The sequence below is a fragment of the Aegilops tauschii genome, chromosome 6 (assembly GCF_002575655.3).
Source record: "Aegilops tauschii subsp. strangulata cultivar AL8/78 chromosome 6, Aet v6.0, whole genome shotgun sequence".
NCBI lineage: Eukaryota > Viridiplantae > Streptophyta > Magnoliopsida > Poales > Poaceae > Aegilops > Aegilops tauschii.
The window spans coordinates 58,719,014-58,730,527 of NC_053040.3; the positions used below are offsets into that span (position 1 = coordinate 58,719,014).

The 11,514-nt window shown below is 41.4% G+C and overlaps 1 protein-coding gene across 3 annotated transcripts; it reads left to right on the forward strand.

Annotated features, from left to right (window-relative positions):
• Positions 1–737: 737 nt before the first annotated feature.
• On the forward strand, positions 738–6,436 carry LOC109783094 (uncharacterized). Of its 3 annotated transcripts, XM_073501010.1 has the most exons (12): positions 738–912; positions 1,630–1,717; positions 1,801–1,869; positions 2,258–2,635; positions 2,780–2,849; positions 2,952–3,111; positions 3,183–3,263; positions 3,456–3,629; positions 4,158–4,364; positions 4,839–5,191; positions 5,309–5,446; positions 6,157–6,436. In XM_073501010.1, exons 1-4 carry the CDS (start codon positions 837–839, stop codon positions 2,340–2,342), a joined length of 318 nt encoding a protein of 105 aa, XP_073357111.1. In that variant the 5' UTR covers positions 738–836; the 3' UTR covers positions 2,343–2,635; positions 2,780–2,849; positions 2,952–3,111; positions 3,183–3,263; positions 3,456–3,629; positions 4,158–4,364; positions 4,839–5,191; positions 5,309–5,446; positions 6,157–6,436. The 3 variants fall into 3 exon arrangements, 1 of the variants encoding a protein (XP_073357111.1); XR_012187153.1 differs by lacking the exons at positions 738–912; positions 2,780–2,849; positions 2,952–3,111; ... (4 more) ...; positions 5,309–5,446; positions 6,157–6,436 and adding exons at positions 1,156–1,236; positions 1,348–1,409 and having other exon boundaries at positions 2,258–2,543; XR_005759304.3 differs by lacking the exons at positions 738–912; positions 2,780–2,849; positions 2,952–3,111; ... (4 more) ...; positions 5,309–5,446; positions 6,157–6,436 and adding an exon at positions 1,233–1,409 and having other exon boundaries at positions 2,258–2,543.
• Positions 6,437–11,514: the final 5,078 nt, after the last annotated feature.

Here is an 11,514-nt window from a genome sequence, read left to right on the forward strand (position 1 = left end):
ACGCATCATGGATTCCCGCTGCCTCCCAAGCCACACCCATGGACATGCAAGGAGTTCATATATATAATGTCTCAGTTGGTAGTCTCCGTTCCAGGTTTATTTTCGTCCCACCTCACCTGGTTTTTTTGTACCTACTCCCACCTCAGGCTGACCCGCCACGAACCGAAAAAACCACGTACTGAGTCCTCCACCAGCCCCCGCGCTCTTCAGGTCGTAACAGCCGATCGCGCCCGAGACAAGCGTCGAAGAAAAAATCTACGACGATTAACCAGCGATAAAAAAACCTACGAAAATTAACCAGCGAAAAAAAACCGGCACGTACGAGCGACGTCACATGCCCTCCAGCGAGAACGACTCGCACGAGATCCCTTGGTCGCCGCCCTCGCACTCGCATCCTTCGCCGCCGCCCTCGCACATCAAGCCGCCGTCGATCCCTGCGCTACTACGGGAGCCGCCGCCGATCCCATTGAGGAGCCGCCGCCGATGACGGGAGACGCCGCCTATCCCGTTGAGGAGCCGCCGCCGATGACGGGAGACGCCGCACGCTGACCTACCCCTCCCCAATCCCTAGCATCGCACCTCTTCCCGTCTGGCGCCTCCTACCTCGGCTGGGCGGTGGCCTCGAGTGCCTCTTCTTCCCCAATGCGGCCTCAACCAACGACGCTGCACCCCCGTGATGACTCCGCCCCACGATTCCCATCGGTCGGCGCCTCGCCAGCAGTGACCTCCCCCTCCATGTATCATGTGATCCGGTCGTGCGCCACCGCCTCTCTAGGCGCTTAGATCCAGGCTTCCAGAAGGGGGTAGGGGTGGAGGCGGCAGCGGAGGGGACAGGGATGTGGACCGGAGAAACTACATGGTGGAGGCACAACAAAGCGTTCAAGCACGGCACCCCATCGCATGCAGCTGCAGGTAACTACTTCCCTGAGTCTCCTTCGTAGGTGTGGTCACTATATTTCCTACTTGTGCAGATCCTAACTGGTTGTAACTCCGTTCATTCTCTTCCTAACAGTAGTTCGTCAGCCACATTGGACTAATCTAATGCATTCGAATTGCCTTGGTGTATGAAAATAACGATATAGGCTTGATGTGTACAAGCGCATAGCTCCTTATCTAGCCTAATCTGAATGTAGCTTATATTCTTAATCTTTTTATGCACACTATTTTAGCCAGCGGCAGGTGTTGGGCACTTTGAGGTATGCAAACCTTCTCAGAGCAAGGGGAGCAAGAGTACCGGTACTGCATTTCTTATCTTCATCACTCAAAATTCCCAGAACTAATCGTGAGCTCTTGCTTTGATACAGAACTAATCTTGAAGGTGATAGCCCTGTTTCTTCCCTGTTTTAGATCAACCGTTCTTCTTTCTTCCTTGGAGCTCCACTGTTTTGGATGAACTGGACTAACCCTAGGTAATTGATTAATTTCTCATGAAAATAGAATTTAGATGAGAGTGAAATTGAACTGGAGGGTGCTTAATTCGCCATTTGTTTCTAGATGGAGGCTGCATTATTTTCTTTAGGAGAGAACCCCTTTTCCGTACTATACTCTGTACTTCATAAGGACCTAAATCCCTCTCAATAGTCTTGCAAGGTGAACTCAATTTGTTTTTTTTTGTGCTTAATTGTGTAGAAGGGATGAAGGTCATCCACGAGGTGTCTCAAGGTGAACCCCGTGGTACCCGACCAAGTGGCTGGAGGGAATGGTGTATGCTCACAAGGTACGTGATTTAGCTGTGCTTCTGACTATATGTGTGCTCATGGCCTCATGGGTTCTGATATAGCTGCGCTGGCTATATTTCAGTTTGTACAGACCAATTTGTTTCACTCGGACAAGAATCCCACGAACCTTAATGTGGCCTTTAAGTTTCAGGTACAACATTCTCTTCTGCTCTGTTGCGTCGCGTGCTCCACCCCTGTACCTTATGATTCATGAGTTTTCGGTGACAAAATGTGTTATATTTGTAGAGTCGATGCTTTAGGAGAGGGAAAAGCAGCTGCCCACGCAATGGTTTTCCAGTTATACTCTTTAAAGAATTTGTAGGAGGATCCATTGATTTAAAAACACATGGAAAGCATTCAGTTTAGTAAATATTGTATATACCCTTCCCCTGAAAAGTTTGACGTTGTTACTTGAGAAAAAGGAAAATGCCCATAGATCAAATCCGTTGATACATTGATTACTTTTTAGTTATGCAAAGTTTAAACTTCAGTCATGCTTTATTGGTCGTTTCTCCCCAATAAATATCTACCAACTGCAGGTCCTTGGGGTTGGATGCGGCAACTCGCGGCTCGAAGACAATCTTTTGTGGTGGGGCGTCGCCGCCGCCGGCGGCACCTGCATAGACCGTATCGCTGGGAACGAAGAGATGCTCCCCTGATTTGGAGCTGTAGAAAGGAAGTGGTTGCAGACACAAAGTGGGGACACACAACTCCCAGTCATAATATTCTTTATCTTGGCTCGTTGTTTGGGGATGGACGCATCAATCTGATGGCGCTCTCCTCCATGCCAAACGGATCTTTGGTTCGGAGGCGCGCGGCGCCGACGATGACAACCTTTCTATCGACGCAAGGGCAGCAGGAGCTCATGACGCTGTTGATGCCACCACCATGCATGGGGTTGATGCAAGGTGGGACAAGTATGTATACCAGGCAAAGTGCTCAATCTGTTTGGCATTTAGCTTTTTGATTCTATTTTTAGTGAGCTTGATTCAGATAATTTGTTTACCTGATGCCTTCACTCCAGGTAATCTGTTTGTCTGACATTTTGCTTTTTGATTCAGTGCGATCACTAATGGGGAGAACATAAAACTTCAATTGAGGGCACTGTGATTCTCTAGCTACATGTATCATGTAAGTAACGTCTTTCCATGAATCTTCTGTTCATTATATAACCTCTCATGCCCTTACAAAAGTATCTCTGTTGACTCGATTTCTTTCTGCTGATTCTTATAGGGTCACCAACCACACATGTAAAAACCATGTCTCCCTACTGTAATTTGATGATTTATTTACATGTGGCACAGAATAGTTCAGAGTTCACTCCGAGAAAGAATTGCTTTGCATGTACATTTGCTAAAAGACGGATGTGCTGAACTTTCGACGGTTCCGATTGGTCGCTGACATAACCTTTCCTCTTTTCATTGATAGGTCCAAAAGAGATCCTTATTTCGCCTTTGTTTATAGGTATTCAACGTGAGGAATTTTATACTTTTGGAGTGGAGCTATCAAATATATATTATGAGTTTCTAAAACATCTATTATAAGGTAAAATCATTATATACATATTATTTTATTTATGTTTCATGTGAGCCGAATCTACCGCAGCCATATGAAAGTTTTGGAAGGCACAGCTTATTGCATGATCACGAAGAAATTATTGGATAGTTCATCATTTTTATGTTTGTATGAACAAGGATTTTTGGTTGTTTGGCCTCACAAAGGTTCTTTGTTGAGCAGGAGTTGAACAGAGCTTCCTCTGCCCCGGCAGATTCTGAGAAAACTAACCAGCAGAGAACATGAACAAATATAGTGATGAGAAAGGGTGGAGCTGAGTACACCACACATGGATATGATGGTCTCCCCTATGTTCTTTTTGGCAATCCAGTTAATCACTGACTCAACTTTGTATGGGTGAGCTAACAAGCCCGTGTTATGTCTTCCCTCTTTCTTTGTAAGTGGATGATTTCAGATTGCTCGTTATTATTCAACAACTATACTTGTGATAGAAAAATGTGCTAAACTATAGTACTCCCTCCGTCCCATGATAAGTTTCGCTATACTTGTGAAAGATTAATGTATATTCTTCTAAAGTTATAATACATTCATGGTCTATGTATATCATTTGTATGTTGCAAACCTGAGTCGGGCAGGCAGCAACTGATTTCTTCATTTGCTATCTTTATATTCTTCAAAGCAATAAAAGTGTATGCGCATTTGGTGAGATTAGGGGAATGTACTGACAAGTGACAAGCATATTTCCTTGCGTGTCGTCCTCGATGCTGCTTCCTTAGTTCACATAGTACATTTCTTAATCACTTTTGTCGCAGATGTTTGACACATCCAACTACCATGTTGATTTTCTGATCATTCTTTGGTCTGGACTATATATGATATATGTATTATATCATCAGCACAATGTGATTCTTCTTCTTCTTGCAGGGCGCTTCCGATGCACAAATGGTGGCGGTGAAGCAGCAGGCCCGAGAGAGCGTGCAGGGGAGGAAGGAGTTCCTGGTGGAGGTGCTGATACTGGCGGTGCTCAGCCACCCTAACTTCGTCAGCCTGATCGGCTTCTGCACGCAGGGGACAAGCGGCTGCTGTTGTACGAGTACATGCCCTTCAGCATCCTGGAGAGTCATCTCTTTGGTAATACTTCTCAAAATTATTTAGACTTGCTAATAGAGCATTCGATGTTTAGCTTCTGCCAATCTGTACATTCTGTTCTTAGATTTATTTTCCCTCAATACCTTGTTTAGTACAAGGAAGGACTGATATTATTCCCCAGCCAGGGTCGTTGATTATTGTTTATTTTATCATAGTTCAGTGTTTTTCATTTGAAAATAGATTCAAATGTGTACAGAGTAAGGGTCGTTAAATTTTTATCTATAGTCCTTCATCACCATCATCGAGCCGCTGGAAGGTGGGAAGCAGAGAGGATGTGTCATAGGAGGATTCCATCAGATTAGTTAGAAATTAGAATGCCGCTCAACCTAGCATTAAGGTTGGTTGAGCCTGATGCACTAGCACATTGGATTAGTTGGAAATCAGAATGTATGATTAATTATTAGAGAACTATACATGCAGATTACTCATGTGTGTCTCGGTACCATGATTGCATAGGAAACACGTTAATTATGTAAGAGACGATAGGAGTAATGACATCATAGCTCGGGCGTCTTGGGAGGAAAGTGGCGTCGGTGGTGCTGAGCCAGAACAAGTTCACTGGCTCTCCTTCTACCTGCTGGAGCATATGGACGTGTCACGGAAGCCCTTCGTCGGGCCGTTCCTGTTGGCGCTACTGTCTGTCCAGTACCTGAGCATAGCCGGCAACAGGTTCACCCAGGCGCTATCCGACAAGGGGTCCTGCTGGGACAACCTCCGGCTTGTCGACCTGATGGGGAGCATCCCCCCCCCCACTATCACCATCCTATCCAACCAGCCGCCAAGCATCTACTACTGCTCCCACTGGATATGTAACCCATCTAACTCCCTTCGCCTCCTGTTCTTCCCTTGATATTATCAATTTGTGTGCAAATGCTCTTTTTCAGTAACTTAGTTACGGACTCTGATTTTATTCTTGTTTCATGCAGGCACTTATATATGAATAGCGTGCATACATCTGCACAACTGCATAACAGTCACAAATGATTGTTTTGTGAATCTGCAGAGAATCTAATTATCCATGTACGGCAATAGCCAGATTAATTTGTTTACCCAAAATTATCAAGGTGAATTCCTTGTTCTCGTTTTCTCAAGTCAATGATGCATGCCAAATATCCTACCACTTTACATTCGCTCTCTTTAAATCATTCATCTATTTGATCAGGAAGCATCTTGCTATGATCAATAAAGACGGAAAAACAGTGCACACAATAGACGAGTGGCCGAGTACAATGAGCTTCTTTTATAGTCATGGATTATTCATGTGTTAAACAAGTTCTGCTCATCGATTAGTTATTATCAAACCTGTGGATTATGTTTTTACTATAATTTATGATTTAATTTGTACCTTGCAAACTCGGCAAGTAAAAATATCACTTATTTAAGAGCCGAGAGAGTGTTGTTAAAATGTGTCTGATTACCTTTTAAATGTTTTACAAGATTCGGCGATATATGAGTATACTTCCATGTCTACTTGATTTCTATACAGAATATGGAACCAGATGTAGTGAAATGTTTGCATACCATGTCTGGATTGAACAAGCTATTTACTGATGGCTGATTTTTAAGGATGTCTTATGAAGTTGTGATTCTGCGAAGAAAAGCTCGTGAGTGGAATTATTCAGTATGGTGCTTGTGATGTTTCCTTCATAGCTCTTTTACAATCAGCCATTCCTCTATTATTATTCGTAAATGGTCCTCTAAATCCTAAATACACAATAGATTTTTTGTTGCATTCATCCGTGTGTTACAATCTATTTCTTTCATATTTTTTCAGCGGTTCCATTATATATATTCACTTTGGAAGGCAAAAATTATATGTTGGCTGGTTGCCCGAGAAATCAAAAAGGCTAAATCTTGAGTTGTATGGAGCATGGTCATTTGCTTGAAGTTTCCAATGGACTGTATATACCATTGAATGAGAGGAATTATTCCATGAGTGTGGACAAATTGAGCTGATCGATTGATTGAGAAAATATTGTGTGGATGTTCTCAGATCTCCTTGCTCCACTACTCCTTGGATTATTACCTTTGTCCATATATTTTGGTTTATCTGATCTGAAGGTAACCTTCTTAAACTATCCATAAAAATAGTTCAAATTGTTAATTAATTGTTTGCTTAATTGTGTTGTCTATCTATTCTTTTGCACATAGAAGATATAACCTGCAAATCTGCACATGCTTTTGCCAATGTATCCATCCTGATATTTCTTATAATGTGGAAGTTATCAGAGCCCTTTTTTAAGCATCCACTTTGAGTTCACCGGTGGCAGGTAGCTTGTACAATACTGAATTTTCAAGATAACAAAATCGGTTATGTGTTGCAGCAAAATCGAATGTGGTAGAGAAAATATTCAGGCTTCGTAGCGAAACAATGCCTCTGTTAGGATAGTACACCCAGATCCCCGATGCATTTGGTTTATTATGATGTATTGATACTGAAGTTTGTACCATATCTTGAATTATGATTTCAGCAGTGATAATATACTCTAGATAAAAGGATGGACACATAAGCTTGGGACATGATTGTGGCCGCTGTACTTCAAGAAGGTGCGGAGCTACGGTGAGCAGCAGGTTGCATCATCATGGTGGTCGCCCACGACCACGATGGTGTGCACACCTTGGCACCAGGAATTGGCTTGGGACGCCGTGGAGGAAGAGAGAAGGGGGGCGGGGGCGGGGGGGGGGGGGGGGGGGGGGGGATGACTGTGAGAGTAAGGTGTGGGCTGAATGTCGTGGTGTAGAGGTGGGGGGGTCCTGTAAGAAGCCGCGGCGGGGATAGCAAGCCGGGAGACGAGATGTGAGTGTCAGCACTATGTCATGTGGCGAGAGAGTAAGATGGTGAATTGCATTTTTAAGATAAGAATAAAAGGTGATTACTTTTTTTGGAAAAAACGATGGTTTGCTATGAGAGAAATGTCACATACTTGTTTATATAGTTAAAAATATCACAAACCCTAACAAGTTATTTCTTGAGAATAATTACTAACAAGTGATTTACAGATGAGTCTACATGTTATTAAAATTGGGATGCGACTCACCCTACTAAAAGCGGTCACCTGCTTGCATGTAGCAGCTGACGAATAAATATATACTCCTTCCGTCCCAAAATTCTTGTCTTAGATTTGTCTAGATACGGATGTATCAAGAATTTTGGGACGGAGGGAGTATTATATATGAGCTTTTTTAAGATATGTATATGTTCACTTTTGTACATCAGAGATAAAAGTCAATGGTTGCGGATGATGCTACTGTTGATCGACAAAGTCACTGACGTAATTATGATTGACCAGACTGAAAACTCATCAAACTTTACAAAATCAGAAGAGATGTATACAAATTATGGTTCTTCTTTGTATATAAACTACACACAATAATACAAAAGGTGTATTTCTCTCACTCTCTCTCTCTCTCTCTCTCTCTCTATATATATATATATATATATATATATATATATATTATTTTTTGTAGATTACGATAGCGATGGAGATGAATTATGTCGAAGTTCAAATGAATCCATCAAGAAGGGTCCCAACGACGTCGTTGGAAGGGGTAAAAAAGTCACCAAGTCTTATACAACAATACAAAAAGTCATCAGAAAAAAAAGTTAAAAGGCCCGTAGCAACACAAGGGAATACATTGAATCCAGAAATCCCGGATCCCACTTATTTTTATTGATCTGATTCTGAGGCCTACCTCTTTCTTGCGGCGGAGAGGCGCCATACTTAACGCAGGTGATGGCAAAATATCTCAAGTTTGCATGCCAATGATATTTATCGGACTCGAAAGACGATGCATCCATTCAAATTGGGCATCGCTTCTACATGGCATTCGGTGTAACCTACCAAATATCTCCCAGGCATAAATGGTTATTATTTTGAAGTATGGCACCCAAATAATTCATCCATGACATGTCTTGAAATTAATTTATTCTACTGATTATTCAGAACATGAGTGTTAGATTTTGTAGTCCAAAAAGATGATAATGAAGTTGAGAGAAGAGAGTATGCCTAGGATCTATGAACATGATGTGTGACAAGAGATGGTATGACTTCTTCAGAGAACCATCTTGATCCTTCTTTTTTCTTCATATATGGCCAACCATTGATTATTGTGGTGCGGAAGGTCGTGAGCGCTAGAGATTGTGGCACTATTTAGAGGGTTGGGCGGCAACTCAGGTAGAGGGAGGTAGTGCGTGACAACATTTGCTGACTGTTGATGGTGGTGGCAAGTGGTTTCGTAGGTAGAGGTGGGCGGGTCAATAGACTGGACGGAGAAAAAGGTATGCAGAGGGAGGAAGAAGAGTAGTAGTAGCAGCGGGTGTTGGCGGCGGAGGAGAGGCAAGGGGTTAGCGGTCTCGAGTGCGGGGTGCGGGAGGTCGTGGGCACCAAAATGATGGTAGGTTTTAGAGGAACGACTGGCGTCAGCGTTGACAGAGGTGGTGACTTGAGCAAGTGGCGACGTGTGGCAACACTCGCCGGCTGTAGGGTGGCGGTGGCAGGTGCTTAGGCAGGGAGAGGCGGGCGGGTTGACAAAGTGGTCGAATAAAAAATCTGCGGCTACGGGAGGAAAACGAAGAATTAGAGGCGGGTCATCGTTGGATGAGAAGGGGCAGGGGATTAACGGATTTGAAGGCGGGGTACAGGATATCTCAGGTGGCGGAGATGGTGGTGGTGTTTAGAGGGATAGCCGACACATCATGTTACAGCATTTCGTTTGCACCATCCATCCCGAACAATCACGGAAAATAGAGAAATTGGTGGAACTATGTTAGAAAGATCTATTTGGGTGAAGAGATGAGGAATAATGTAGTTCATGACAGTCATTTTCATCGTCTACATATTGTCAGCTTTGTCGGCACAGGAACACATAGAGTGAGGGGTGCGTGGAGTGAAAGAGTGAGAGGGCTGGTTGTGGTGAGAAAGTGGCTGAGGTCAGAATAAGGCTAGGCAGGTAAGCTAAAAAAATGGATAGACAACATTCTTGATTGTGAGATAATTTCTTAAGTGCATCAAGTAAATTTCAATTTGTAACATATTTTTAGTTAGATAATCGCTTTATATGCATACATCGTCAAATTGTTTTTTAATCAATTTACATTGCAAGTGAAGTGGACTTCAATTATTACCCAATTATGCCCACGCTATCTTTTCTCTACATGTGAAATTTAACTTGTGTTATGTTTATATAACTTCAGCAAAATATTTTAAAAGCCCGTGGCAACGCACGGGCATTATACTAGTATATATAGGACGTCAGTTTGGGACACCTAGGTGCCTGGACACCTTGCCTATCCATCGTTGGATCGTGCTTAGCGACTGATTTGGAAACCAATATAAATGATTTAATTACTAGTTAATTTGGCAGACTTTAATTCTTTAACCGTCCATGCATGCATGTCACATCATAGAAAAGGAAGGTCATTAAAATACCATAGTGAATAAAAATCAACATTTATTACCTCCTTATATAGCACTTATTTATTCGTAAAATAAATAACTACGTATGTAAATAGACATGTATATTACGTAATTTCAGTAGTAAGTATACACATACCCATCACATAATTGGGTATACACATACACATACCCGTACTTTATTTGAAAAGCACGCGTGTATGTACATAATTTTTTAGGAGTATATGCATACCCCGCGTATGTACATTTTTTCTTTGTTAGGTATATGGATACCCGCGTATGTATATAATTTCTTTTTTTTGCGGGGTATGTATATAATTTTGTTAGTAGGTATATGCATACCCACGTATGTATATAATTTTTTTTTTGCGGGGTATGTATATAATTTCGTTAGTAGGTATATGCATACCCACGTATGTACATAATTCCGTTAGTAGGTATATACATTTCCGCTATGTATATAATTTCTTTACTACCTAAAACCTAGAATAAATCATTAGATATATACGTAGCCGTGTACGAACATAATTTTATTAGTAGGTATATATACCAAGGGTATGTTTATATTATTTGGAGTCAGCGCACAATTTGTCGATATACATAATAAAAAAATTGTCATGGATACCTCATGAAGGTATCGCTTTTTATATATACATGTATTCATCTGTGCATAGAAAATCCACAAGCCGGCGAGTTACATTGTGCGTACATAGTATACCTTGATCTAAAGAGGATGCATGTAATCATGTATATATCTTTCCTTTTTATTGTGTCATTCTCACTCCACCAATTAATGTGTGTTTTAATTTTATTCAAATCAATAAATGCAAATGGGTGGACATGTGAGCTATTAAATGCTAGGTGCCTGGGCACCTAGGTATATATATATGAACCACGCAATGATGCTTGGAGTATCGTGTGCTCCACCTCCTCATAGTCAGTAGCCAGTAACACTGCTCGACTCGATTGATGACTCTAATCAACTATTCGAGGTATGAATGACATATGGCTGTCCAATTTGTATTCCAAGCTCTCTCTCCATCTAGCCATATATATATGGAGATATTACCATCAATGCGATAAATTACAAGCCCGCTAGTATTATTGTATAGTAGTTGGAAGCAATTGAGCTGCACGATAGAATAATATGTGGCATCCTCAGCTAACGTTGCATGCATGTACCTTAGTCATTCAAATGTAAACGGGCCATGGTCATGCTAAGTCCAAAAGCCTCCAAATTTAGACCTAAAACAAGCTTATTCTTTTTTTCCCTTTTAGTGAGAGGCTTGAGCAGAAACTCAGGGAATCAAATGTGTTACAGATATCTCTATAGAAAGAAAAGTGAGTTGAAGACTTGAACTGCAAAATTCCAACATAGTTCTAAGCCAAGATGTGTCAACTATGATACTGAGAATTGAAATGCTATTTTTTCAATTTAATTGTACATACTATGTAACAGAAATTCTCAAGCCTCTTCTTCCGTTCTAGGTAAGGACATTTTTTTTGTTTGACCATGTATATAGAAAAAATCATTAATATCTACAATATCAAATATATCTAGTATAAACATATATTTTATGATGAATCTAATTAAAATAATTTGGTGTTGTAGATGTCAGTATATTTTTCAGTAGACTTTCTCAAACTTAAATATGTTGACCTAGAAAAAAACTAAAACTTAAAGTATTTTAAAACAGACGGAGTAGAAAATAATCTCG

What these genes read in the sequence shown, in the direction of transcription:
- LOC109783094 (XM_073501010.1), top strand. Translation starts at nt 837, where the DNA reads ATGTGGACCGGAGAAACTACATGGTGGAGGCACAACAAAGCGTTCAAG. An exon ending in CCCATCGCATGCAGCTGCAG is followed by an intron (nt 913 to 1,629) that starts GTAACTACTTCC and finishes TTAATTGTGTAG; the next exon opens with AAGGGATGAAGGTCATCCAC. An exon ending in ATGTGGCCTTTAAGTTTCAG is followed by an intron (nt 1,870 to 2,257) that starts GTACAACATTCT and finishes TACCAACTGCAG; the next exon opens with GTCCTTGGGGTTGGATGCGG.